General features: G+C 38.2%; 1 protein-coding gene across 2 annotated transcripts in view; it reads right to left on the bottom strand.

The window, feature by feature from the left end:
* Positions 1–23542, bottom strand: part of arid2.S (AT-rich interaction domain 2 S homeolog) — a 59498-nt gene extending 35956 nt beyond the window's left edge. For both annotated transcript variants that reach the window (XM_018255907.2, XM_018255908.2), the window contains exons 1-3: positions 21756–23542; positions 15485–15578; positions 8998–9095 (exon numbers count right to left, since the gene is read on the bottom strand). In XM_018255907.2, the coding sequence (XP_018111396.1) occupies positions 8998–9095; positions 15485–15578; positions 21756–21847 (284 nt within the window). In that variant the 5' untranslated portion in view covers positions 21848–23542. The remainder of the gene's footprint in view (positions 1–8997; positions 9096–15484; positions 15579–21755) is intronic.
* Between the last annotated feature and the right edge of the window lie 929 nt (positions 23543–24471).

The following is a 24471-nucleotide window of genomic DNA, read 5'->3' as shown; positions in this document are numbered from 1 at the left end:
GTTTTTCCACTTTATTGAAATTAAAGAGGTCTGCCATTTTAGAAAAGCGTCAGTCAAAATTATTTAATTTCAAATGTTACTGTTAAACTGCAACAGACATACATCTGTGTGTTATAAACAGATTTCCTTCTTGTTTCACTAAAGATCCTGAGGAAAGGAGAACTAGTTTTTTTTTTTTTTTTTTTTTTTAAATAGACAAAAAAATTATATATTTTTTTATTTAGGGAGGAAAAAATTCCTCTGTACGTGGTATCTAAAATCAGTACAGGTTCTTAGCACTAAAGTAAAAAAAACTATTAAATTTATGTCTGTTGTAGCTGAGTTGAGGCACATGTGATAATTTTTGCAGCTTTCTCTTCTCACCCCTGTTCATGATCCCTTTAAAGTTCAGCAGCTACCAGCAGACTTGGTGCTGGTGCTGGGTGTATAGGTTACAACACCCTTGAGTCTCATTCGAAAACAGAGGCGCAGCCTTTCAAGCACCAGGGAGAAGGATAGTCAGCAGCAGCCAAACCTCAAGGGGAATCATAAACAAGGGACACAAGGTAAAGCTGCAGAAACCATAAAGCATGACCTGACTTTTGATCACCTTTAAATACAAAATATTACTACCAGACAGCAAATTATAAGATGATAACGTATTGTTACAAATGACAGACAGAGGGGATACTAAATATTTCTAGCTAAAGCTCTGAAAACATGTATATCAGGGCCTGGAGTTGGCCATACATGGATTGACCTCGGGTTATCGAACCATTAGATCTACAGGACAAACTGACTGCTCTGTCCTATTTGGCCTTCTGCATGCCTAAATAAAAACAAATCACTGATAAGACTTTACATCTTTAACATTGTCTTTTTTCTCTTCCTCAAAATATCCAAGTAATTTAATTCTATTGGAATAAAAAATGGAATCAGCAATTAATGTAAACTGCATAAAATGGTTTGTTAGCGTTAATAAAATTATGATTTATTACACCTTGCAACATCTGCAAATATAACTGCCAGACAAGGCTACATATGATTCATAAGTGCTTTTAACACATCTTCTGAGATATATTCTAGGTGATATTAAATAAACGAATCAGGCGATAATTATAACATAAGGACGTATCATAATTATGTTGAAAAAAGATCTTTCCTGCTAGCTTGGCCAATGATCTTTGGTAATATCAGAACTGTGTGACTAGCTGATTAAATGAATAGGAGGATCACACTGCACTAACAAACTTACAGTCTTGCTGGAAATTGACAAATTATATCATTTAAAAAAGTGTTTACAATTACAATGCTTGGCAGATATTAGCTGTGGTGTGGAAGCATATTGTATTATAAAATGAGTTAAAACAATATAAAGTTGTCTTAATGTTTAGCACTGCTTTGTTTTAGTGCTGGGGTCTCGAGTTTGATGCCAACCAGGACTCTGGCTGACATCTGCGAGAAGTCTGTATGTTCTCGAAATGTCAAATTGTTCTCCTCCTAGTAGTTGTTTCCTCCCAAAATCCAAACATACACAGGCAGAGTAATGACACCTGATAAGATAGATACTACATTGTTGATTTTAGGAATCCTAGATTGGGGCAGGGTCTGATGTAAAAGATGTATGATCTGTGCAGTACTGAGTAATAATATTAGCACTACTACTAACCCTAATTTTACTTACCCACCCCTTTTTACAGGTTACAGGCATTTCAATAAGGCATTTATTATATTTTAAATATATTTTTCTGCATTTTGTCATAATTTTACACTATAAATAATAAATACTTTTCCGAAAACTTTTTTTTTTACGTTATTTGCATTTTACAACCGGTTTTACAGATTTTTTTGGCTCCCCCAGTTTCCTGCATATTATGTTTTTTTTGTACATTGTAAAATTAGGTTTGGCCTCTATATAAAAGACTACAATTATAATGGCATCCATTATTAACATCCAGGTATGGTTTACAGTGTACACTTGAATGGGTGGAAAACTTCAAATCTACAGTGCTGGCAGTCAGTCCAATAACATAAACTGCCATAGAAATTACAATTTATGGCAAGAGCTAAAACATATTTATCAAAGAGTGAAGTGAGATCACCACAGTGCACTAGAGTGAAATTCCGCCTCTTCCCATTCATTTCTATGGGCTTTTAAAAGAGTATTTATCGATGGGTGAAAGTTAAAGTTCAACCTTTGATAAATATGCCTTTAAAAAAGGCCATAGAAATGAATGGAAAGAGGAGCATACCTCCCAACTGTCCCGTTTTTAGAGGGACAGTCCCTCTCTTGCCAGCTCAACCCGCAGTGCCTCGTTTGTACTGGAAAGTCCTGTTTTTCTCTGCACTGAACAGCCAGAAAAAGAAACAAATTTTTAACTTAATTGGCTTTTCGCAGAGAGCCCAGAACAGCCAAAGCTGCTTTCAAGATACTTTTGGAACAACTTGGAGATAAGCAAATAAGTAATTGTAACATTATAAGATAACGGGTCCCTAGGGAAATGTTAGACTCACAGCTTAAAGGGCAATGCACCTTCATTAGCAAAACTGTAATAACTGAAGAAAAAAAAAACACAGAAATATGTTCAAACTTTCATAACCTGACAAATTTTGTAAAATAAACATGGTAATTAGGGGGTGTGACCACAAAAATGGGCATGGTAAAAAAAATCGCCACAATACGCACGCCAACTTTTTTGTCTCTTTTTTTATTTCCAAAATGTTGGGAGGTATTTCACTCTGGAGATCTCTAACGTCACTCTTTGGTAAATATACACCATAGATGCATTGGTGGCATATACCTAGGTATTTTGCCAAATGCCAGACGTGAAATGCTAAATTGAACTAATTCATGGAACAAAGCTTTTATTTTCTCTAGTATGACATTGATGAAGTAACTCAGTAGCTCACTAACCCTGAAATATTCTGATAATCATTTCGATAATCTTGTGTTTGGAAAGAATACTGATTTAAACAGAATATTTTACAGTACAGGTGTTTCTCAGGTACCATGTAGTGGCTGCACACTTCAATTGCTATAATTGTATTAAAATGGAGAAAACAAAATTGGAATCCGTAAGAACAAAAGTAGAAGTGTAATAGGTTTTAGACATTTAAGTCTTTATGACCAACTCAGTAAATACATTACTATGTGATCACATTTTTTGTCATGACTTTATAGGAAAATAAATAATCCATACCTTTTTCATAAATATGCATCCGATCACAAAAGCACTTATATTCATAAATATGCCAGAGCACAGCATTCTGTTTCTTAGCAATCATTCAAATTATGGTATGATATACAAAAAGTGGCAGATTTATCAAAATATTTATTTAGAGCTCACCACAGAAAAATTCACTCACTTTCTATTCATTCCTATGGGATTTTTAAAAGCATATTTATCAAATGGTAAACTCCATTGATAAACACTATTCTAAAAATGCCATAGGAATGAATAGAACATGGGTGAGTTTTTCTGAGGTGAGCTCTAATCTCACATTTTGATCAATCTGCCCCTAAGTATTTCATGTTTAGACACTTCAAACACATTGTAAACAACAAAATATTTTTTTCAGTATGTTGGAATTCCCCAGACACTATTGCTTTCTACTAACGTTTAAGTATAGGAGCATACAGGGCCAAAACCAGGCTGCTGAAATTCGCAGTCCGATTTCAGCCCCTACCCACTAGCAGCAGCCTTCCTCTTCTGTTCATGTCCGGAACCATTGAGTCAGCGCTAAAGTGAACATACTTTGCTGATTTTGATGAAAAACTCAAGACGGCATTTTGCTCCTAAATCAGTCGAGTGCGTTTGCACACTGGTTTCAGATGTGAAAGAAAAATTAAGTTACTGACAGTGGTAGGGGCTGAAATCGGCATACAGTCCTTGGCCCAACAACCTGTATCTCCATTATTGTGCTGCTATCACTTGGGCAAGATGACCAAACAATTGGATCAACCCATTATTGACCACCTCAAGGTGGGCATATCAAGTAAAGATCCACTCATTTGGTAACCTTGCAAAACAAGCAGATCTGTATGGCCAGAAATTCTTCCATAGGAGACTGGGGCAAATAATGCAAAAAGAAGAATCTTTCAGCACTTATTTTTGTTTTTATTTCCCTGTTATGTTCATGGGGTTCTGGGAGGAGACTTATATTAACCATCTACTGGGGAATCCAGAGGGTTTATTGATATGGAAGAGATATATCGATGATTGCCTCTTCATCTGGGGTGGGTCCCTAGAAGGCCTAAATTAATTCTTACTTAAATACCAACAGCTGTAACATACAGTTCACAAGTCAGTATAGTCAGCAGGAAGTTAATTTCCTTGATTTAACTACAGGGAAGAAATGATTGACCAGGCAAAAAATAAAGTTGATGTATCCACTAGAGAGCCCATTATGAAGAAAAAAATCAGTTGATAAATTAAAAGGGAGGAAGTCACCTTTATTACCCAGTCTAATGCTGACCATAAGGCACTAGAACGGATAATGAATAAGCACTGGCATATTCTAAAATTGGACAAGAGTATGGAGTCTATCATTGATAATAAACCTAAGATGGTTTACAAAAGGTCAGACATCAAACGTAAATTAGTTTCGAGTTATCTTAGGACCAGCAGGCAAGAAGGTATGAGGCTCAAGAATAGATCAGGGTTCACCTACTGTAATAATTGTGTGGCGTGTAAAACAACTAACTGCACAAAAAAAGCAAAAAGAGTTAAAGGCAACTGCAAATGGGAATAGATATATAAAAAAAAAGTCATTGAGCTGCCATATGAGTATTGAGTAATATAGTTTACCTCTTACAATGCCCATGTGGAAAACAATATGTGGGGAGGACTATGGGAAAGTTAAAGACCAGATTAGAGGAACATATAAGGTATATAAAAAAGAGGTATATGAAACATCATTTATCTGAACATATTGCCAAGGCACATAATAAAGATCCAAGTGGACTTATGTTTCATGGGGATTAGCCATACAAAATCCAACTGGAGAGGAGGAAACACAAAATGGAGTCTCTCCCAAGAAGAAACTAAATGAAGATACCAGCTGGGGACATTGGTAGCTCAGGGGTTAAATATTAATTTCGACTTAACATGTTTTTTGTGAAAGTTTTTTTATGAGCGTATAATTTTACATATTCACAACTGTGATTTCACTAAATTATAAGGTTTTAAACAAGTGAATATAAAATGTTTTACCTATTTATGCATATTTAAATTTGACAATGCAGTGTACCCCTATGACCTTTAACATGTAAAATACTAGGGGAGGGTGCCCAAGGTACACAGGAAGCCTCTGAGGAAGTGTATTGTATACATAAAACGCGTTAGGCCGTGCCAAGGAATCTTAAATGAAAGTCTGGATGATTTTGTGTTGAGTTGATTAAAATTCTTATTGTATTCCAATTCTTGTGCTGTTTGGAGTGCTATGAGTGGAGAGACTAGCAGAGAGCACTAGGACCCTGCAGACACCAGGAAGAAAGTCACATGCGAGGAAGGGAAGCAAGCTACAGATCTGTGTTTGAAGGAGAGCGATGCTGCTGGTAACTTATACAATGTGGATTTTCTTCAGACTAAATTGCTTAATAGCAAGTAGGGGTGATTATAAGAAGTCTGCTGCGCTACGAACTCTATGTGATTTTGTTTTGGAGGGATCACAAGTGGAGGAGCAGGACTGACTCACCCACCACTGCACTTATACTTTGTGTTCATCTGGAAGAGACTCCGTCATATTGGATATCTCACGCATACACAAGTGACAAGAGAACTGCGGGAACTTTTAACATCTAACAAGTAACTTTTATATATGTATGAAGCATTGAAAGGGTTTGAAAGGATCGCTGTTTAACCCTCTCTTTTAGCTATTCTATTAATGAGGTATATTGGTACATTATATATTTTGAGAGTATAAGTGAACTTGTTTTCTATAAAAGAGAGGAGCGCACTCACTTCTTAGAAAAGGAATGTTATGTTTGTTTTTTTTTCTCTTGAAACAATCAAGCTTTAAAAAAATAAGCCTATCAAACATACAGTTGAATCATTTCAGAAGAGCTGTGCAATAGGGAAAGGTAGCATTAAGCAGAGAGAAAGGAAGCAAGTAAAAACAACACATATTTAGGGGAGAGATTAAGACTAAAAGCTGTCAGCTAAAACTGTCAGCTTTTCTTGTGCCCAATAACTGTTCTTGATAAGCAAAGTCGCTGCCATTTGTATCAAAGAATGTTCTTTGCTGCCAAATGTCTGAAACCAACTTATGTCCTGTATTCAAGTACAGACTATATATTTCAAAAGCAGCAGCCATCCTAAAGCTGCTACGCGTACACAAAAGCTAATTTACAACAGATTTTTCTGAAAAAATAAACTGGCTTATTGCATGGACAGAACATTTTTACTAAGCTGATTTAAAAGCAAAGTGACTTTGGTTCTACCAATCTATATGTATTCAGTACAATCAGAACCTTTGTCAGATACAGAATAGTCCAATGAATATTTCTGTGTTTAATGCAGGTGTATTAGCAAACGTTGCCTGCAATAAGCTCAGGAAAATTGTTCAGTTGTTTTCTGATAGTTCAGTAGAAAGAAACTCTGTAACTGTTCTTAATTGATAAATTTCATATCTGTGGCCCTGCAGAGATGAATCTCTGAGTTTCTTTAAGGGCAGCTATTAGAATTGATACATCAGTGGTTAAATTCTTTTAAATTGAACGAATCTCCCATCTGTTGAATCCATATTACTCCCGGTTGCAAAAAAAAACTGATACAAAGTTTTTCAGCCTAATCCATTTTATATTGAGTATAGAACTATATCCATTGCCAGCAGGGATATAAGACTATGTAACATAAGACTGTATGTAAACCGTACCAACATAATGCTTTTATTTGTTATATATCTGCCAATGAATTTCATAAAAATGTAAATACTAAAGATGACTTTGTCAATATTAGACAATAGTCATAGGATCAAGATTAGACAGGTTGTTATAAAAGATGAAGTGGGTCACACAAAATGTAAATAGCAAAGGCCCAAGAAGTCTCTTAACTCTCATTAAGTCTCACCCTAAGAACTCCATATCCTATTTCATGATGTTGTTCAAGCGAAATAAACTTCATTTACACTTCATAAAATATTTCAATCTTGTTTTAGTCTTAGAATTAACAATAACATCAAGCAGGGAGGCACCATTTTGTGGACACTATTATTAAGACAAGATTTAGATCTTGCCAAAATGACATGTGCCAAAATGGGGCATGTGATGCCCATGTTCTTGCATTGGCTACAAAATTAGATGAGGAGGGAGGGTAAATGTAGAGGGTGCAGTGACATTTAATAAGTGCAGAATGGACAGTGAAAGTAATTGCCTGCCCACCTCTATCCCTAAGGCCCTTATGCATCCAGGATTATAAAAGTCTACAATGCAGTCTTAATGAACAATACATTCTTAATGATATTTAATCCCTTTTATATTTGCTATTCCAGATTATTAAGATGTAAAATAATACCTAATGATTTCACACATTTTATGGTTGTGAGATCTTACAATGTAAGAATAAATGCTTGAGTGATTTTATCTTAAAGGAATTGTTCAGTGTAAAAATAAAAAACAAAAAATGTATACATTTATAAAGGCTGGAGGGACTGGATGTGTAACAGAATAGTCAGAACACAACTTCCTGCTTTGCAGCTCTCTTGGTTTCCACTGATTGGCTACCAGGCAGTAACCAATGAGTGACTTGAGGGGAGGCCACATGGGTCATAACGGTTTGCTTTTGAATCTGAATGCTAAGGATCAATTGCAAACTCACTGAACAGTTATGGCCCATGTGGTCCCCCTTAAAGTCGCTGACTTACTCAGCGTTAGAGAGTTGAAAAGCAGGAAGTAGTGTTCTGGCTATTATGTGAGAAATCTAGTCACTCCAGCCTTTATAGATTACATTTTTGCCTATAACTATATTAGAAACAGTTTTTACTTTGCACAGCCTATTTATCCATTGAACTGTTCCTTAAAAGGGCAATGAGGCAATTGAGGGTGTTTTATTACCCAAGAAGTTTCCAGTTTAGCAGGCAGAAGACAAAATGTTCCAAAATGCCTTCAGTGCCATCACCTAACTGAAAGGCTCACAAGCATGTCAGGCAATTGTCACTTAGGATGCTGACTACAGCATTGACAAAGCTGATCCAAAATTGCACACACATATAGGTAAGGCAGGCTGCCAATTAAACGAGTACCGGGGTCTAGTAAACCACTAATTTTAACTTTATGGTCTGATTACCATTGATGAATCAGTACTGTAGCACTGGTCTGGAATGAATGAGAATGCATATCAACCATTGAATTATTATTTTAAGACAATGTAAAGTTATATTGCACACACCAGACTTAGTAGTTTTAAATTAGAACATGCAACATTATGTTGCATTGGGTGGGATGGGGGTACAGTGGTTGGGATCTTGGTCTGAAATCATTCAGGGCACAATCTGCATTAAGTTTATATGTTCTTTTTGCATGATCCGTACTGTGGTTTACTCCAGTTGGTCAAAGACTGATGTTAATAATGAACAGTCTCTGTAAAAAGCATGTAATGTTGTTTCTACATAAAACAAATACAGAAATGGGATCTATTATCCAAAGTGCAAGGGACCTTGGGATTTTCCAGAAAAGGGACGTTTCCATAATTTAGATATCCATACCTTAAGCCTGCTTAAAAACCATGTACGCATTAATCGACCCAAAAGGATTGTTTTGCCACTTTTAGTTTAAAAAGATATAACCTTACAACAGATTTGTTCCAAACATCTAACATATTTTATTTTCAAAGATTGGCGAAACACCCTTCACCACATGGATAATATTCACATAACATAAAAATAAATATGTTGCTACGGTCATGGCAGACTTTGAGGCTGGACTGAAGAACTTGTAACCCTAACTCTAAGTTTTCAATCCTATGAACAACAATAGAATAAAGTGAATATAGTCCACTTTTGAAAAGTGTTCAAACTTACCGCAGATAATACTGTTTCAAAGCAAAGGCAGCATTGGCGCAACTTCTTGGAAAGCTAAACTCCTCTCCAATTTCACCCCACTGATTCTTTTCAGACACCTACATTAAGAGAAGTGTACATAAATGTAATAGTTTTGTTTACAAAAAAAATTAAGCATTACAAATCTATGTCAAAAGTTTATAGATTACATATCAATATCAAAAGTTGTATGGAAGAGCTCTGCTCAGAAATTTGCTCTGTGAAAGATGCAGGTTTCCCATAGATTACAATGGGAGGCAGTAACAGAAGGAGAGCAGCATTTTATCTGCCACTGCTATTAGGCAGAAACAGCACTGTTCAAAAGTGTGACATTTTAATAAAAAATCAATTCAGGGAAGAGCCATGCCGTTCAATATGTTCTTGCTTAATATATAGTTGTAACTCAACAGATAAAATGTAACAAAAATCTAATTCTGTTTTATACACAGACAAACACTCATGAAAAAGAAAAAAAACACACTGCAGTATAAATGAAAATAATAACGCATTGTCTGTTGTGAACAAAGCTGTAACAGCTTTAAGTAAACACAACGTAAAGTCTAACTTTTGTGGAAAGGCACAAACATAGGCAACATATTAACTTTTATAGAGAGGGACAGCGGCACCTGTAGGACATTGGCCTGGAAACTTTCTAGACCATTATATTTAAGCTGTTTGTGAAGAAAAAAAAAGTGTACTGCAAACGGTTACCTTTTATAGATCTTTGCAATAAAACAGAGCAGCAGGGCAAAATTAACTAACTAGATCATTGCTATTTATAGCACACACTGAAAACCAATATAAATAAGATATACTTTGAAATACTACTAACCAGGCAGTACTGTCCACTTTTTTCCATGTAGTGGTCAGATTTGGTATATAACATACTTGAAAATGTTCATATTTTATTAGAACATGGAATCAGTTATTTTGACACTGATCAACAGAGAAAGACTTTCATGACAAAGTGAAAAAAGATCTCTGAAAGTACAATTTAGAAAAAAAAATAACTTATTGAATAAGTGTACACTGCTTTTACTGTGACATCACTGGAGCAGACAGTTCTTTCCCAAAGTTACACAATTATTTGAATGAAGATCACCTATGTGTAGTCATGGGGTTTCAAGTGATAGTAGTATAAACATGTAACATAGTAAGTTATGTTGAAAAAAGACACACGTCCATCAAGTTCAACCTTTTAACTTTTTTTAACCTGCCTAACTGCCAGTCTGTGGAAGATCCAACTTTTAGTGAATATCCCTTGGAATACAGTTATATCAATCATTAAGAAATAGAAAGAGTTCTACCCACAAAAAGATAAACACTAACGGTAACACTAAGAGTCCTACCCACAAAAAGATAAACACTAATTCGACTATTGGTCGAATATCGAGGGTTAATTAACCCTCGATATTCGACCCTCAAAGCTAAATCCTTAGACTTTGAATATCGAAGTCGAAGGATTTAGCGAAATTCGTTAGATCGAACGATTTTAATCCACCGATCGAACAAATTTCCTTCGATCCCAAATTGCCTGGAAAGCCTATGGGGACCTTCCCCTTAGGCTCAAATTGGTGCTCGGTAGTTTTTAGGTGGCGAAGTAGGTGGTCGAAGTTTTTTTTAAAGAGACAGTACTTAGACTATCGAATGGTCGAATAGTCGAATGATTTTTAGTTTGAATCGTTCAATTCAAAGTCGAAGGTCGAAGTCGCTAATTTGATGGTCGAAATAGCCAAAAAAATACTTCGAAATTCAAAGTATTTTTTATTCTAATCCTTCACTCGAGCTAAGTAAATGTGCCCCTAAGTTTAGTTTGTTGCATAGGCATCCTTAAACACTAATCAGCAATATATCTCCCATCTATCCATCAAGCAGGGAGAGCCAGAAGCATTTAGACCCCGGATGTATTTGAATCTGACATTTTACGAAACTAACCACAATATGCTTCCAAAGAACAAAACATTCCAATCAATTAATTTCATACTTAAAGATTAAGCATTTTGTGGAGTCTATAAAGGTGGCCATACACGGATAGATCCGCTCGTTTGGCGATGTCGCCAAACGAGCGGATCTCCCTCCGATATGCCCACCTTGAGGTGGGCAATATCGGGCTGATCCGATCGTGGGCCCTAGGGCCCAACGATCGGATCCTAGCGTTCGCCAAACGGGCGGTCGGATTGCGGGACCGCATCAACGAACAGATGCGGCCGCGATCCGACGGGATTTTTAACCCCATCCGATCGAGATCTGGCCGACTTTCGGCCAGATCTCGATTGGGGAAGCCCGTCGGGGCCCCCATACACGGGCCAATAAGCTGCCGACTCGGTCTGTCGGCAGCTTTTATCAGCCCGTGTATGGCCACCTTAAGCTGGGGAGAGTGCAGAAGCACCAGATGATGTATTTGAGATTCTATGTCCACAGTAGCTAACCATATTTTCTCCCTGATGAGGAGCACTCAGATATGTTGAAGATTCATTAGGGAGAGGGCCGGGAAAGCATCAGTAGATGCCAACACCAAAGAGAGAACATACAAGAAAATATAAAAATAGCAATACACCACCACAAGTTATCAGGGGCTCTATCCCATCAGAATGCTTTAATGGCTGCAGGAAGAGAGTATACTTTATGATCTGTTTAGAGGACCATAAATGTTTGGAAATGGTGACCGAGATGATCTCCCAGATTCTTCATTGCAGGATTAAAGCTAACCCAAACTCAAGTCTGCTGCAAAGAATGTATGCCTTTAAAGTTTCAAAACTCCTGTAAATTAGCAAGGTCCCTCCTAGCAAGTGGAAACTGACACCTTTCCAGAAAAAAATAACCTTATGATAAAGGCAAAATGATATGTAGCAACAGAAAATATTAGGGTAACGGCAAGGGTAAATTTGCACTTCCACCGGCAACAAATCTAAATATACTTTATCCGAAGTTACCTCGTGAGGAATTTGTCGCCCGTGGTAGTGCATTTTTCACACATGCAATAAATCTCCAAGTTTGCCATTACCCTTTGGGGCGACCTTAATGGTAGATCCTATGACGTAGAACTGAATGCCCTCGAAATCTTTAACCTAATAAAATTAACACTCTAAGGGGAATTACACCGCTCTCCTTCAGACTAGCAATGGATGTCACCAAGAGACCTGTGAAAACTCTGTTAAAAGGGGTTGTTCACCATTTCAGTTGAGTTGTTTTCAGATTGTTCACCGTAATCAAAGACTTTTTCAATCGTTTTACAGTTTTCCCAAAATTCAAGTTTAAAGTTGAATGTTCCGGTCTCTGATGTCTCAGTCTGGCAGCCAAGTGATCCAGGAGCATACTGAACTGTTACAATTTGCTACATTTAGTTGATACATTTATCAGTAGTATCTGTGGAATATTAGCAAATATTGTTATCAATTCTAACAGCTGCCTTTAATGAAACTCAGGGATTCACCTCTGCAGAGCTAAAAATAACAAATGTATCAACCAAATGTATCAATTTAAACAGTTCAAGAGTTGGCAAACCCCTCCCAGAGCAGCTTTAGAAGGTGACAATGAAACTTTACATTTTAATAAAAGAAAAACGGTCACAAATAGAAAATGATTGGAAAAAGTCTATTACCAGTGAACTGAAACCAACTGAAATGAAAAATGTGTTTGAAGGTGAAAACCCCTTTAAAGGGGTTGTTCACCTTCCAAACACTTTTTTTCAGTTCAGTTGTTTTCAGAAATAAAGACTTTTTTTCAATTACCTTCCATTTTTTACGTTTTTTCAAAATCTAAGTTTAAAGTTGAATGTTCTTGTCTGTGGTGTTTTGAGTCTGGCAGCTCAGTAATTCAGGTGCAGACTCTAAACTGTTACAACTTTGCAACATTGAGTTGATCCATTTCCCAGCAGCATCTCTGGAGTATTAGCAACTATTGTTTCGATTTCAGCAGCTGCCTTTAATGAAACCCAGAGATTCTGCTCAGCAGCCACAAAGATAAGAAATGTATCAACTAAATGTATCCATTTAGAACAGTTTACAAGGTCAGCGACCCCCCTCGCCAGAGCTTTAGAAGGTGAAAAAGGCCACTTTAAATGAAAAGTGACACATAGAAAATAAAAAGTAATTGGAAAAAGTTGTTATTGCTGGTGATCTATCGGAAAACAACTAGTTGTTTCAAGGTGAACAATCCCTTTAATGGCTGAGATTCAAAAGACTATGCAAGAACTATTTCGCAATTCACCAGTTGCAGCCTTATGGGAAAGTGCAAAAAAAATATTTTTAAATAAAAAGGCACCATTACTAATAAATTATATGACACCTCTTCTCTGTTTTTCCAGAAGGCATGTGGGGCACTCTAAAGTACACACAAAAATAGGAACAAAGGCACACTCACTTCAATGCTTCTGCAAAGTTTTTTTTCTTTTATTTATGGTGAGATCTCGGCAAACGTTTTGGGGACTGTGGAAGACTAATGTCAGCTGGGGGATTCTAATGTCAGCTGGATGAAGGTTTGGTAAGATCAAAATTGATCTTTTGGCCATCAGACTAAATGCCACAATTGGAGTAACACAAACACTGCACATCTCCACTGTGATGGCAGCATTATGTTTTAGGGATGCATCTGCACAGCAGACCCTGAATGGTTTGTGAGGATAGAATGAAAGCAGTGAAATCTGGAAGAAAAAAACAGCAAGATATTTAAGCCTTGGCAGATTTGCCTTCTAGCAAGACAATTATTCCAAACTACACAAGAAAGTCTAAAACAATCATCTTAAATGTCCTGAAGTCCAGAGCTCTATCCCACAGAGAATTGTGGCTGGACTTGAAAAATATTGCTCATTAAAAATTCCCCATGCAGCCTGCCAGAGCTTGAGCAGTTTTGCAAACAAGATTGGCAAAAATGGCAGTATCCAGATTTGTATAGTTAGAGACCTATCCACACAGACACAATGTTGTAATGCTGCCAAATATAGATCTACCTAATTCTAGCTTAAAGGGCGTGTATACTTATGCAACCAGTTTTGTGGTGTTCCATTTAAATTCATTTAAGTTACTTTGCATTGGTCTGTTTTTACTTTGACATGAATGAGTCTACGTTGGTTGATCAGTATAAAAAATCAATAGAATAAACGTTATATGACAATAAAACATGAAAACTTACAAAAAGGAAAAGTAAAGTCAGAGCTCAAGTTGAGAGACAGCAAAGCAAATAAAACAGACAAGTCAAATAGACAGCAAATTGCATTACTCTGATCAACCTTCCTAATTGGCAACGCTTTGACATGGCCATATGTCTAAAGCCAGTTTTCCCAGTTGACAGGGTATTACACAGTGGAAGTAAAGAAGTACACATATGAAAGATAAGATCTGGCATGGAAAATAAACAGTTCTGGGGAAAGCACGACTTTAAAAGGGATTCTGTCATGATTTTTATGGTTATCATGCATGTTATTTCTAAATTACATTGTTTACACTGCAAATAATTCACTCAATAATATAAAATTTCATTCCTGAACCAGTAAGTGTATTTTTTTTTAAATTTGTAATATTGGTGTGTAGGCAGCCATCTCAGGTCATTTTGCCTGGTCATGTGCTTTCAGAAAGAGTCAGAAAGAGTCAGCACTTTAGGATGGATCTGCTTTTGCGGTTTCTCTTACTCAATGTAACTGAAGGTGTAGCAGTAGGACCTGGATTTTACTATTGAGTGCTGTTCTTAGCTCTACCAGGTAGCTGTTATCTTGTGTTAGGGAGTTGCTAACTGGTTGCCTTCCCATTGTTTTGTTGGCTGCTGGGGAGGGAAGGGAGGGGTGATATCACTCCAACTTGCAGTACAGCAGTAAAGAATGACTGAAGTTTATCAGAGCACAAGTCACATGACTAGGGGCAGCAGAAATTGACAATATGTCTAGCCCCATGTCAGATTTCAAAATGAAATATAAAAAAAATCTGTTTGCTCTTTTGAGAAACAGATTCCAGTACAGAATTCTGCTGGAACAGCACTATTAACTGATGTATTTTGAAAAAAACATCACTGTATCCCTTTTAAAATCATATACTTCATTCTATTTAGCATGCTCAAATATTGTTAATTAAAGGGATACTGTCATGGGAAAACATGTTTTTTTTCAAAATGCATCAGTTACCATCCATTAGTGCTCCTCCAAAGTGAGTACATTACAAAGCTCTGGGTTTAGTAAATCATTGGTTGCAAATATAGGGAGGCAAGGTAACATTGGTTGTAATAGAAAGCAGTTTGTAAAAACATAAAATAATTAAAATCATATACTACATTCTATTTAGCATGCTCAAATATTGTAAATTAATTATTTTATGTTTTTACAAACTGCTTTCTATTACAGCCTCCCTATATTTGCAGCCAATGGTTCACTAAACCCAGAGCTTGTAATGTACTCAATTTGGAGAAACACTAATGGAGTCAATATATTATGAATATTTAATTACGCCTGCCTTCCAGCACAAACAAAATAATTTTTCCTCACCTTGGCAAATCCTCCCAAAGTAATGACTTTGGTGTAAAGAGCATGAAGGTCCAGTTCTCTTCCCCCAACAGCTGGAATCTTTTTGAAGCCAGACCTGCAGAGAAACAGAGAGGCAAGGGATTTGAAGACAAGTAGGTAACACTCAACTTACACTCATCATCACCCAGTTTTAATAAAAAACAGGCATTACCCAGTTTTAATAAAATAATCTTATTTATATTGTTATTACACTACATACTGAATAAAAGTTGGGAATAAGATCAACTGCTGAGTGGAAGGACTCAAATCCATATGTACTTGGAAAAATACCAGAGTTTTAAAAACTCAAGTTTTTAAAAATCAAACCTTTGTATTCACTAAACATTGCACAATGTTTTTAAGGAAAACTGTTTTTATAGTATACCTTTATTGTATGTATATTAAAGCTTGAAAGATAGAATTTCCTAAGTGTCAATCAGTGTTTTAACTTGTCTTCCATTTTTCCCATGGCTGGCTAAAAAATGGCCTATGTGAGGGTCCACTATCCATATGCAGGAAAAAAAAATATTTTTCACTCTTGGTAATCAATTGTCTGACTTCAGTGAGGTCACATAGTATATAGAAACTCAACATGTTCCAATTAAAGGGGAGGTTTAACTTCAAATTAACTTTTAATGGCTGACCTCATACAGTTAAATTTAAATATAAGAAAGAAACCAAAGAGATGTTGTTTAACATCCAATGGAGCACCACCCCATTCTAAATTTGTGTATGAATGGGGTAACTGTTCACATTAGATCAAAGGTGCAGCGCAATCCTCTATAATTGACCTCATACAGTATCTGACCAATCACTTACAAGCTTAATGGATAGATATCATATGAGGGACAACCTTAAAGGAGAAGGAAAGTTGTTTAGCACTTGGGGGTGCCAAATGTTAGGCACCCCCAAATGAATGTATTTACTTACCTGAAACCCCAGACCGGTGCTCCTATCAGCAGAAAACTGCACCGGCCAGGGGTTATTCCAGAGAGTACTACAGAGCGTTTCTATTCTGGTTTCTTCTTTCTTCACGTGGCTGCGCATGCACATTAGAGTGAAAAGCAAAACTTTAACTAAAAAGTTGGCTTTTTCATTCTACTGCGCATGTGCCTGCCCCGGGAAATTTGAAGAACGAAGAAGCCTGAAGAGAATCACTCCATGGTGCTTGTTGGAATAACCTGGTGCAGTTTTCTGCTGATAGGAGCACCGGTCCGGGGTTTCAGGTCAATACATTCATGTGGGGGTGCCTAACATTTGGCACCGCCAAGTGCTAAACGACTTTTCTTCACCTTTAATACTAATCTGTTTGTTTAGGGCAGCAATCCAAATGGATGGAAAAGTGGCAAGTAAAAAAAAAAAGCTGTGGCATATAGCAAGGCGTATGGATTAAACAAACCAGATGTGGTTTAACAAATATGTTTCAAATTTACTATCCAAAAACATCTAATACATGTATGTATATTATTTTTGTTGTTACAAGTGATTGGCGAATCTGACCCGTTTTGCCAAAAATTTGTGAAACAATTTGCGTGACAATTTTCCTATTGCAGTTTATTGGCGTCATTTTTGTGGTGAAAATTCTCATTCATCACTAGTTGTTACATGTATGGATAGCTTTAGTATGTTAAAGTGTGACTTTTTCTAAGTACTTTTCCAGTAACCTTCATATTTTGTATTGTATGCTTTTGGAATTATTAACTACAACAATTATAAAGACACTCGAGAGGTCAATATTATAACTATTCTTGTTATTGCCTTTTCACGCCCTTTCCTAAATTTCCACTCTAATTTTCATACAATTACCCCAACGCTAAACCATAGAACTCAGACAACAACTGAAACTTCATGCCCGAGAATTAGGACAATGAAAATATTTAAAAATCAACAAAAATGTTAACTTGTTACAAATTGTCTGAATAATACTGTTACATAAGATGATCTACTTTAAAACTTCAGTGGGCCTGACTGTAATCTGATTAAAGCTGGCCATAGACGCAAAGATCCGATCGTATGAATCGTATGAATCGTACGATCGGACTTCCCCCATCTCCCGACCTGTACAAAAGAACAGATCAGCTGATGTTCTGCCCCTAACCGCAATCGTACGAAAGTTATGTCTGACCAAAGCTAGTGACAGTCTCCCTCTGAAAATCGTACGATCGGCAATACATGCAGAGATAGAAATCTTTTAACCTGTCCGACAGAAATCTTTTAACCTGTCCGATCGACCAAACGACCAATCTTCAGCGGACGAAAAATTTTGGGACTCTCCACATGCGGTCCGAAAATCGCACGAATCCTAGATTCGTGCGATCTGATCTTTGCGTCTATGGCCAGTTTAAGTTACAATTTAGTAAAATGAATAAAGCACTGTTAAAACAATGAGACATGATCCACTTTCAAAGTAACTAAGTAAAACAATCTTCTAAAAAGACAAAAAAAATTCTCCATTGTAAATAGGGTTAGGCTATTTTTGTTTAAAGTGATTCCCACCAAATTTCACTGCATGTAATAGAATGTGACAAAGCTGAAGTATGCTGCAACTGCTACCAAGACCTGTCCAGTCTTGGATCACATATAATAATATCAATGAGATAGCCCCAGGAAAACAAGGCAATGCAGTAATGCCAAAAGTCATATCTAAATAAAATCCTAATTAAGTCAAAGACAATCACAAAGCACATAAACAAAACTCTAAAGACAGACACAAATGGACATAAATGAGGAGAAACTTGGTTTGATGAACAAGAGATAAATATCGAGGAAAGCAAGCAGACTAAAATGTAAACACTGAATATTTGTTTTAGTTGTCTACGTTGTGTTTAATTTTAATATAAAGGACAAAGCAAAGAACTATGTGTTTCCACTGGGCTGTACTTATTTCTCCCTGACCTGATTTTGAGAAGCCCGTGTGGGCACCCATATGAAAATAATTGGCCAATCAAATTCTGGCACTGAACTTCTAAAATTGAAAAGTGATGACTCCCATTAGATGTACCCATGTAGAACACATGTATGTTATTTTTGGCTGACCTAAAATTGCATGGGACTTTACAAGCCACTTTTTTTTCCCTTTAGACAAACTACAGCAAACAAACATAAAAAACTCAAACCCCACCACCACTTCAAATTGAAGTGGCATAAAAGCACCAGTATGGAGCTGCGTGGAAGGCAGGTGCAATCCGTTTGCAGTCAAATCTGATTTCACATTGTAAATTGTAGTCTGTCACTCTGGGTAAAACAATTTGCGATCAAACAAAACAACAAGATGGAGTTGCAAGTGGTTTCCATTAGGGCACAGGCACACGGGACATCAGCCCAGGTGCAGGCATTAGGAGCGGATTTCAGCTCCAAAATGCATAAACCCAAGTTTCAGCTCCAAAACCCACTCCATGTGCCTGTACCTGGGATGATGCAGTGGCTCCAGATGCAGACACAAAAAAGCACTACTTCAAGTGCAGTGGCTGATGGGAATCATCTCAGTGTGGCTGCATCTCCTCTAGCATGGGGCAAAAAAATATCATCATACGCCCGACATTAAAGGAGTGGATCACCTTTTAGTATGTTATAGAATAGCCAATTCTAAGAAATGTTTCAATTGTTATATATAATATATACACACACACTAATTTGTCCCAGCTTTCAAATGGGGTCACTGCCTTATGCAAGAAAAAATGCTTAGTAAAGCTACAAATGAATAGTTATTGCTACTTTTTTTATTACTCGTCTATATATTCAGGTCCTCTGCCTCAAAGTCCAGTCTGTTCAATGTCAAATCAATGCTGGGTCCCTAAGGTAATTTGTACCCTAGCAACTACAGTGCTGAAATTGCAAACTGAAGAACTGCTGAATAAAAACCACAAATAAAAAATGAAAACAACTTGCAAATTGTCTCAGAATATCACTCGCTAGGTCAAGCTATAAGTTAACTCAAAGGTGAAAAAACCCTATAATGTAAATCTATGGTAGTAATATACATGCATTGCTCTGTTTTACATAACAGCCCAAAGTGTGCACAAATAGAATATTGGTCTTAATAAAAAAAAAAAAGGAAAGTGCAAATGTATTGGGTTGATGTTATGGTCTTTCCCAGGACCTTTCCCCAAGGCTAATAAGGCAGTACAGAAACATCAACATAATTATGTGGAACTTGGGTGATTTGGGGGTTGATGCCGACCCCAAACACCACCCCCTGTCCTTACTATTTTGACATTCTGACAGACACAAGGGGGAAATCATAAACAGAAAATGTCTAATCAATGTATTTACTATAGAAATTTTAAGTATCCTTATAATTTATACTAGGGGTCCATTATGGAAAGTTTTCTGTTGACAATAAACACCACATGATTGGGTGCAAATGCAAGAAAAATAAATTATAAACAGTAGAAGTGATAGCATTTGTGTTTTGAAGAGATTATTTTTTAATTTTTTGGATACATGCTGAGCGTGTCTCTAGGTCCCTGTATGTGACAAAATAAAGTTCTGTTTTTCAACATTTTCAAAAGACATAAATACCCTGTGAGTGCTATAATATATACTATTTATAGTTCAACTTTAACTAGCACCCATGGGGTTTATGAAGTTAATACAGTTTGGATATATATGTTTTTAAAGTTATGCATATCTATTGCACCTCTTCATAGAACCCATTTGTATAATAAATAAACAGACATTTTCAAATCAGTATTTCCAACTACAGGTATAGGATCCCTTATCTGGAAACCCGATATCCAGAAAGCTCCGAATTACAGAATGGCTGTCTCCCATAGACTCCATTTTATCCAGATAATCCACATTTTTAAAAATGATTTCCTTTTTCTCTGTAATAATAAAACAGTAGCTTGTACTTGATCCCAACTAAGATATAGTTAATCCTTATTGGAAGCAAAACCAGCCTATTGGGTTTATTTAATGTTTAAATTAATTTCTAGTTGACTTAAGGCATGAAGACCCAAATTACGGAAAGATCCGTTATCCGGAAAACCCCAGGTCCCAAGCATTCTGGATAACAGGTCCCATACCTGTACCATTCCAGGTGCAGCATAAAGATCACTCTTAGCAAGAATTCCTGTGAATGATCACTCCCCAATAGGTAATATATTGAATAAAGTACCCCCTTCGAGGCTGAAGGCCGAGTGCTTTTATACAGGTCATGGATCTCCGAGGTTACTTCTAATAGCCTCATATTTTCCAACAAGGTGTACTTTATTTATTATAACCATGTTTTAGTGAGTTATGTGACAAAAATTACATCACTACTCACCGTTTATAACTGATGACATCACTACTCCCTATTTATAAGGATATCATTTACAATATATTCATGGCTTTTGTGTACTATATTATCATAGTGTGTATTATATCATATCTTACAGATAGGAATTTCCCTGCAAATAAACGACTGCGGTAGACATTCTCTTTGTATTACACATAGCAATACACGAAAAGGGACACAATCTATGCAAAAGAAGCTTCTCTTTCTGTGTAGCTTGAGGCACTTTCCCCTCCATACTTGAGGCACAAAAATATAAATGTGGTGCCAGCATAAAGATAGACTGCTCAAATAAGAGCCGTAACATTTAACTCATTCACGCTGTGCGTACATAAATTAAAGAGAACAGCACCATAGGACTAGACCAACAGGTGTTGCTACTAGATCAGCAACATTACAGTGAAGCAGGATATCACTTCAGGGACAACATCCCTTTGTCATGCTTTGAGGCTCCCCAACACTTCATACATTTGAATGGGGTTCACAGGTACTAAAGATTGGGGATTCCTACTTTAAAACTTGCTCAGCAGAAACATTTATTTGCCGAGATATAGGATTAACAGCTGGGGGGTTGTTAGCATAGCTGTCCCAGATGTTCACTGGACAAGCAAGAGAATCGTCAGAATACAGTCTCTCTGTTAGACAGAAAACTATGTCACAACTGGAGGCCTCCCAACTGTTGCACTACAGGTTATTGGTACTCAACTGTGGAGCTAAATGTATTCATATCAACTAGCAAGTGTGGGATTTAAAGCTAATGAGGATACGTTTACCCTGTAGCAGTGCAGCTGTTGCTAGTTACACTTCCCAGCATCCCAACCTCTGTCGGGACGCTGGGAGTTGTAGTCCAGCATCAGCTGCTGATTAAAGCTCTGTGGCCAAAAGTGTTGAGTGATCAGGTCCACATGAGCATATGATGCCCTGCCCCCCCCTCTTTGTATCAGGTGGAGATACTCATTGCCGCTACATGCTCACCCTCTGCTCTCATGGAACTGCCGCAGCTCATCCAGGAAAGCCTGCCCCTTCCTCCGGTGATCGGGCTCCGGTTTTCCCGACGAGTTGGGCATTGTTATTTCCGGCGTCGGAGGGGGAGGAGGGTCGAGCCGTGTCCTCAGATAACCGGTTAGTTTTGGCCAGAGGAGCAGGCAGCAGTCCGTACGGCAGGGCGGCCTCCCCTCAGCCCTCACTCAGGAGAGCAGGGAGCCTGGGCCGCTCATGGAGCGAGGAGGAGGAGGAGGAAAAGCGCACAGGGGGTCGGGGGATTGGGCAGACGGCACTAGAAAGAGAGGGAAAAGTTCAGGCCGCGGGAAGAAAGAAAGAAAAACAAATAACGTCGACAAGTAGTGACGGCGCCGAACACAATGTCGGCCCGAGCGGCGGCTGTGCCGGGTGGAAGAGGCGCCCGCAGTTGTCGGCTGTCTGGATCCCACTGCTCAGCACGGGCGGCCGGCTGCTCTCTGCCTCATACGGGACATCTCTGTGCCGGGCCGCTTCGGGCTCCCTCTTTCCCTTTGTGTGAGTACCGGCGGCCCCTGTCTGTGCGTGACTTGATGTGAGATGGCGGCTGCGGCCTCCACGACTCTTCCCCTTCTGAGGCTCCTCTTTCATGCACTTCGCGCACCGGGTTGCCCAGCACAGCAGCGCCCGCGGAATTCACTACTCCTCGCTCTGTCTCACAGACAAAAAGATCTCAGGCCGCGGCGGCCACTGCTGCTCCTGCCGCTGCTGCTGGTGAGGGGGCAGAAAGCGCAGAACAGCGCTCCCTTAGCGTCGGCCGCAGGTACTACACACAGGGCCTGCACCCCCTCCAGCCAAATGTGCACGCGCAAAACGAAGCGGGGACGGCTGACGTCTTGTGCGTGAGCGCTCTTCTCCGGGTCCGCATCGCGCGCGCGATTGGGAACAATAGAAAAAGAGGAGTTTTGAGTGTATGCGAGGATTAGGGACGGTGTGCAAAGAGACAGCCTCTACCACGGGCGGAAGAGAGTCGTACAAACAACCGTTGGGAGATTTTAGGGATCGTAGCAAAAGCGTCGCTTTATTGATGATATTTTAAATGATGACGTAAGGGCGGGTTAAAAAGGAGTCTCCCACAACAAGTGGCATTGCTGTGTGTGAGCGTTAGTCAGGCTGCAGAAACATCGACACTGGAACTTTGGGAGGGGATTTCCCTTTGCTGTATTTTAGCAGTTGTATCATGTGAGCTGCTTCCCATATGAACTGGCGGGTTGTAGGACAGTCAGCAGCTGGACACGAGTGTAATGGCGCGAGTAGCATGAGGGCAAATTGCTCTCGCTACGGCTGTGAAATAGCGACATGTAACAGCGCTGCTTCTCTCACAGCGGCAGGTTTTTTTTATTATGTTTGTAAATACAGGTATCATAAAGCTGATTGAGTGCAGAATTCTGCTTAGTTACCCCGAATAACTAGTGCGCCTGTAATGGTAACACGTTTATCTGCCTCTTAAAATTCCCTCCTTCCCTGACTGTTTTGTATCAGCGGCAAGACTCCACATCCCACAATGCCCTGCGCACATGCCTTTGTAGGAGGAGGATGAGAGGGGCGTGCAAGGCATTGTGGGAAGGGGAGTCTGATCTGGTGGAGAGTTGATATCTGATACATTTTCTGTGCAGGCTGATAAGGCTCAGAAACTGCTTTTGGTTGCAATTGTTATAAAACATCCAACAGCTGTTATGCAACATTTCTTGAACTCTGTGCATTTCTTTATCGTTTTGGGCACCTCTCTGCTAGTGGCACTCAGGGCAAATGCCTCCTCTGCTGCATTTCCACACCAAAATAGTCTTCCTATTCATTTTGCACAAGGCTTCTATTACATTTCTAGTTCACAGAGAAGAACAATTGAGTGTGGAGATTGTTATTCAGTAACATGAGAGTCAAGCTTCTTTACTTTAGCAAAACACTTCAGGGGTGATTTACCGAGGTTCGAAATAACATTTGCCAGGATTCAGGTTTTTTTATTGCACAAAAACTCAAATTCCAAAGATATTTTTAAAAACTCAAATGTCTGGTATTTATTAAGCAAAAAAGACTTGAATGTAGAAAAATCTACAACTAAAAGTTCATGTTGACGTTAATGAGAGTTGTCCGCGCACAAATTTAAGTGCTGTATTTAAGCCTATAAACTGGAAAATTTTTAGTTTTTTTTTCACAATTGTATAGAAGATTTTTAAAGGAGACATATAGGATAAATAAAAAAACTAATTTTGTAGGCAATTACAAGTAATACATGATGTTGCTTTTACATGGTGCTAAAAATTATCTTTAAAAATAGCCCCTTTATTGGAGCTCCATATAGATGTTCTCTGGTCCCGGTCTGTGTTTCAAACGAGGGGTGGGCATGTCCTAAAGGTTCCTGCCAGAAGCACAGTAGGAGGGGGACAGCTAATCACAGCCCTGCAGTCACACAAGCACAGACAGGCTTCAGTTCCCTATCAGGTCCTGCTAGCTACTGATTGGTTCCTATCCTACAGTGCAGTGAGCTGAGAGCAGCCAGCTCCCCTGCACAGCCTGGGAATTCAGGGAGCAGTAAGGGAAAGGAGGAATTATTAGGATTTTTGCTGAAATATTCAATAAACCAGCCTGAAACACTACTTTTTTTTAAGCACGATTCTTTTATATCTAATTGAGTATAATGCACTGTTACACTCTTATTTTTTACACAAAATGTCTC

This window comes from Xenopus laevis, chromosome 3S (assembly GCF_017654675.1).
Source record: "Xenopus laevis strain J_2021 chromosome 3S, Xenopus_laevis_v10.1, whole genome shotgun sequence".
Classification (NCBI taxonomy): domain Eukaryota; kingdom Metazoa; phylum Chordata; class Amphibia; order Anura; family Pipidae; genus Xenopus; species Xenopus laevis.
Note: the sequence above shows the minus strand (reverse complement) of the source record. Positions and strands in the feature narration are given on the sequence as shown.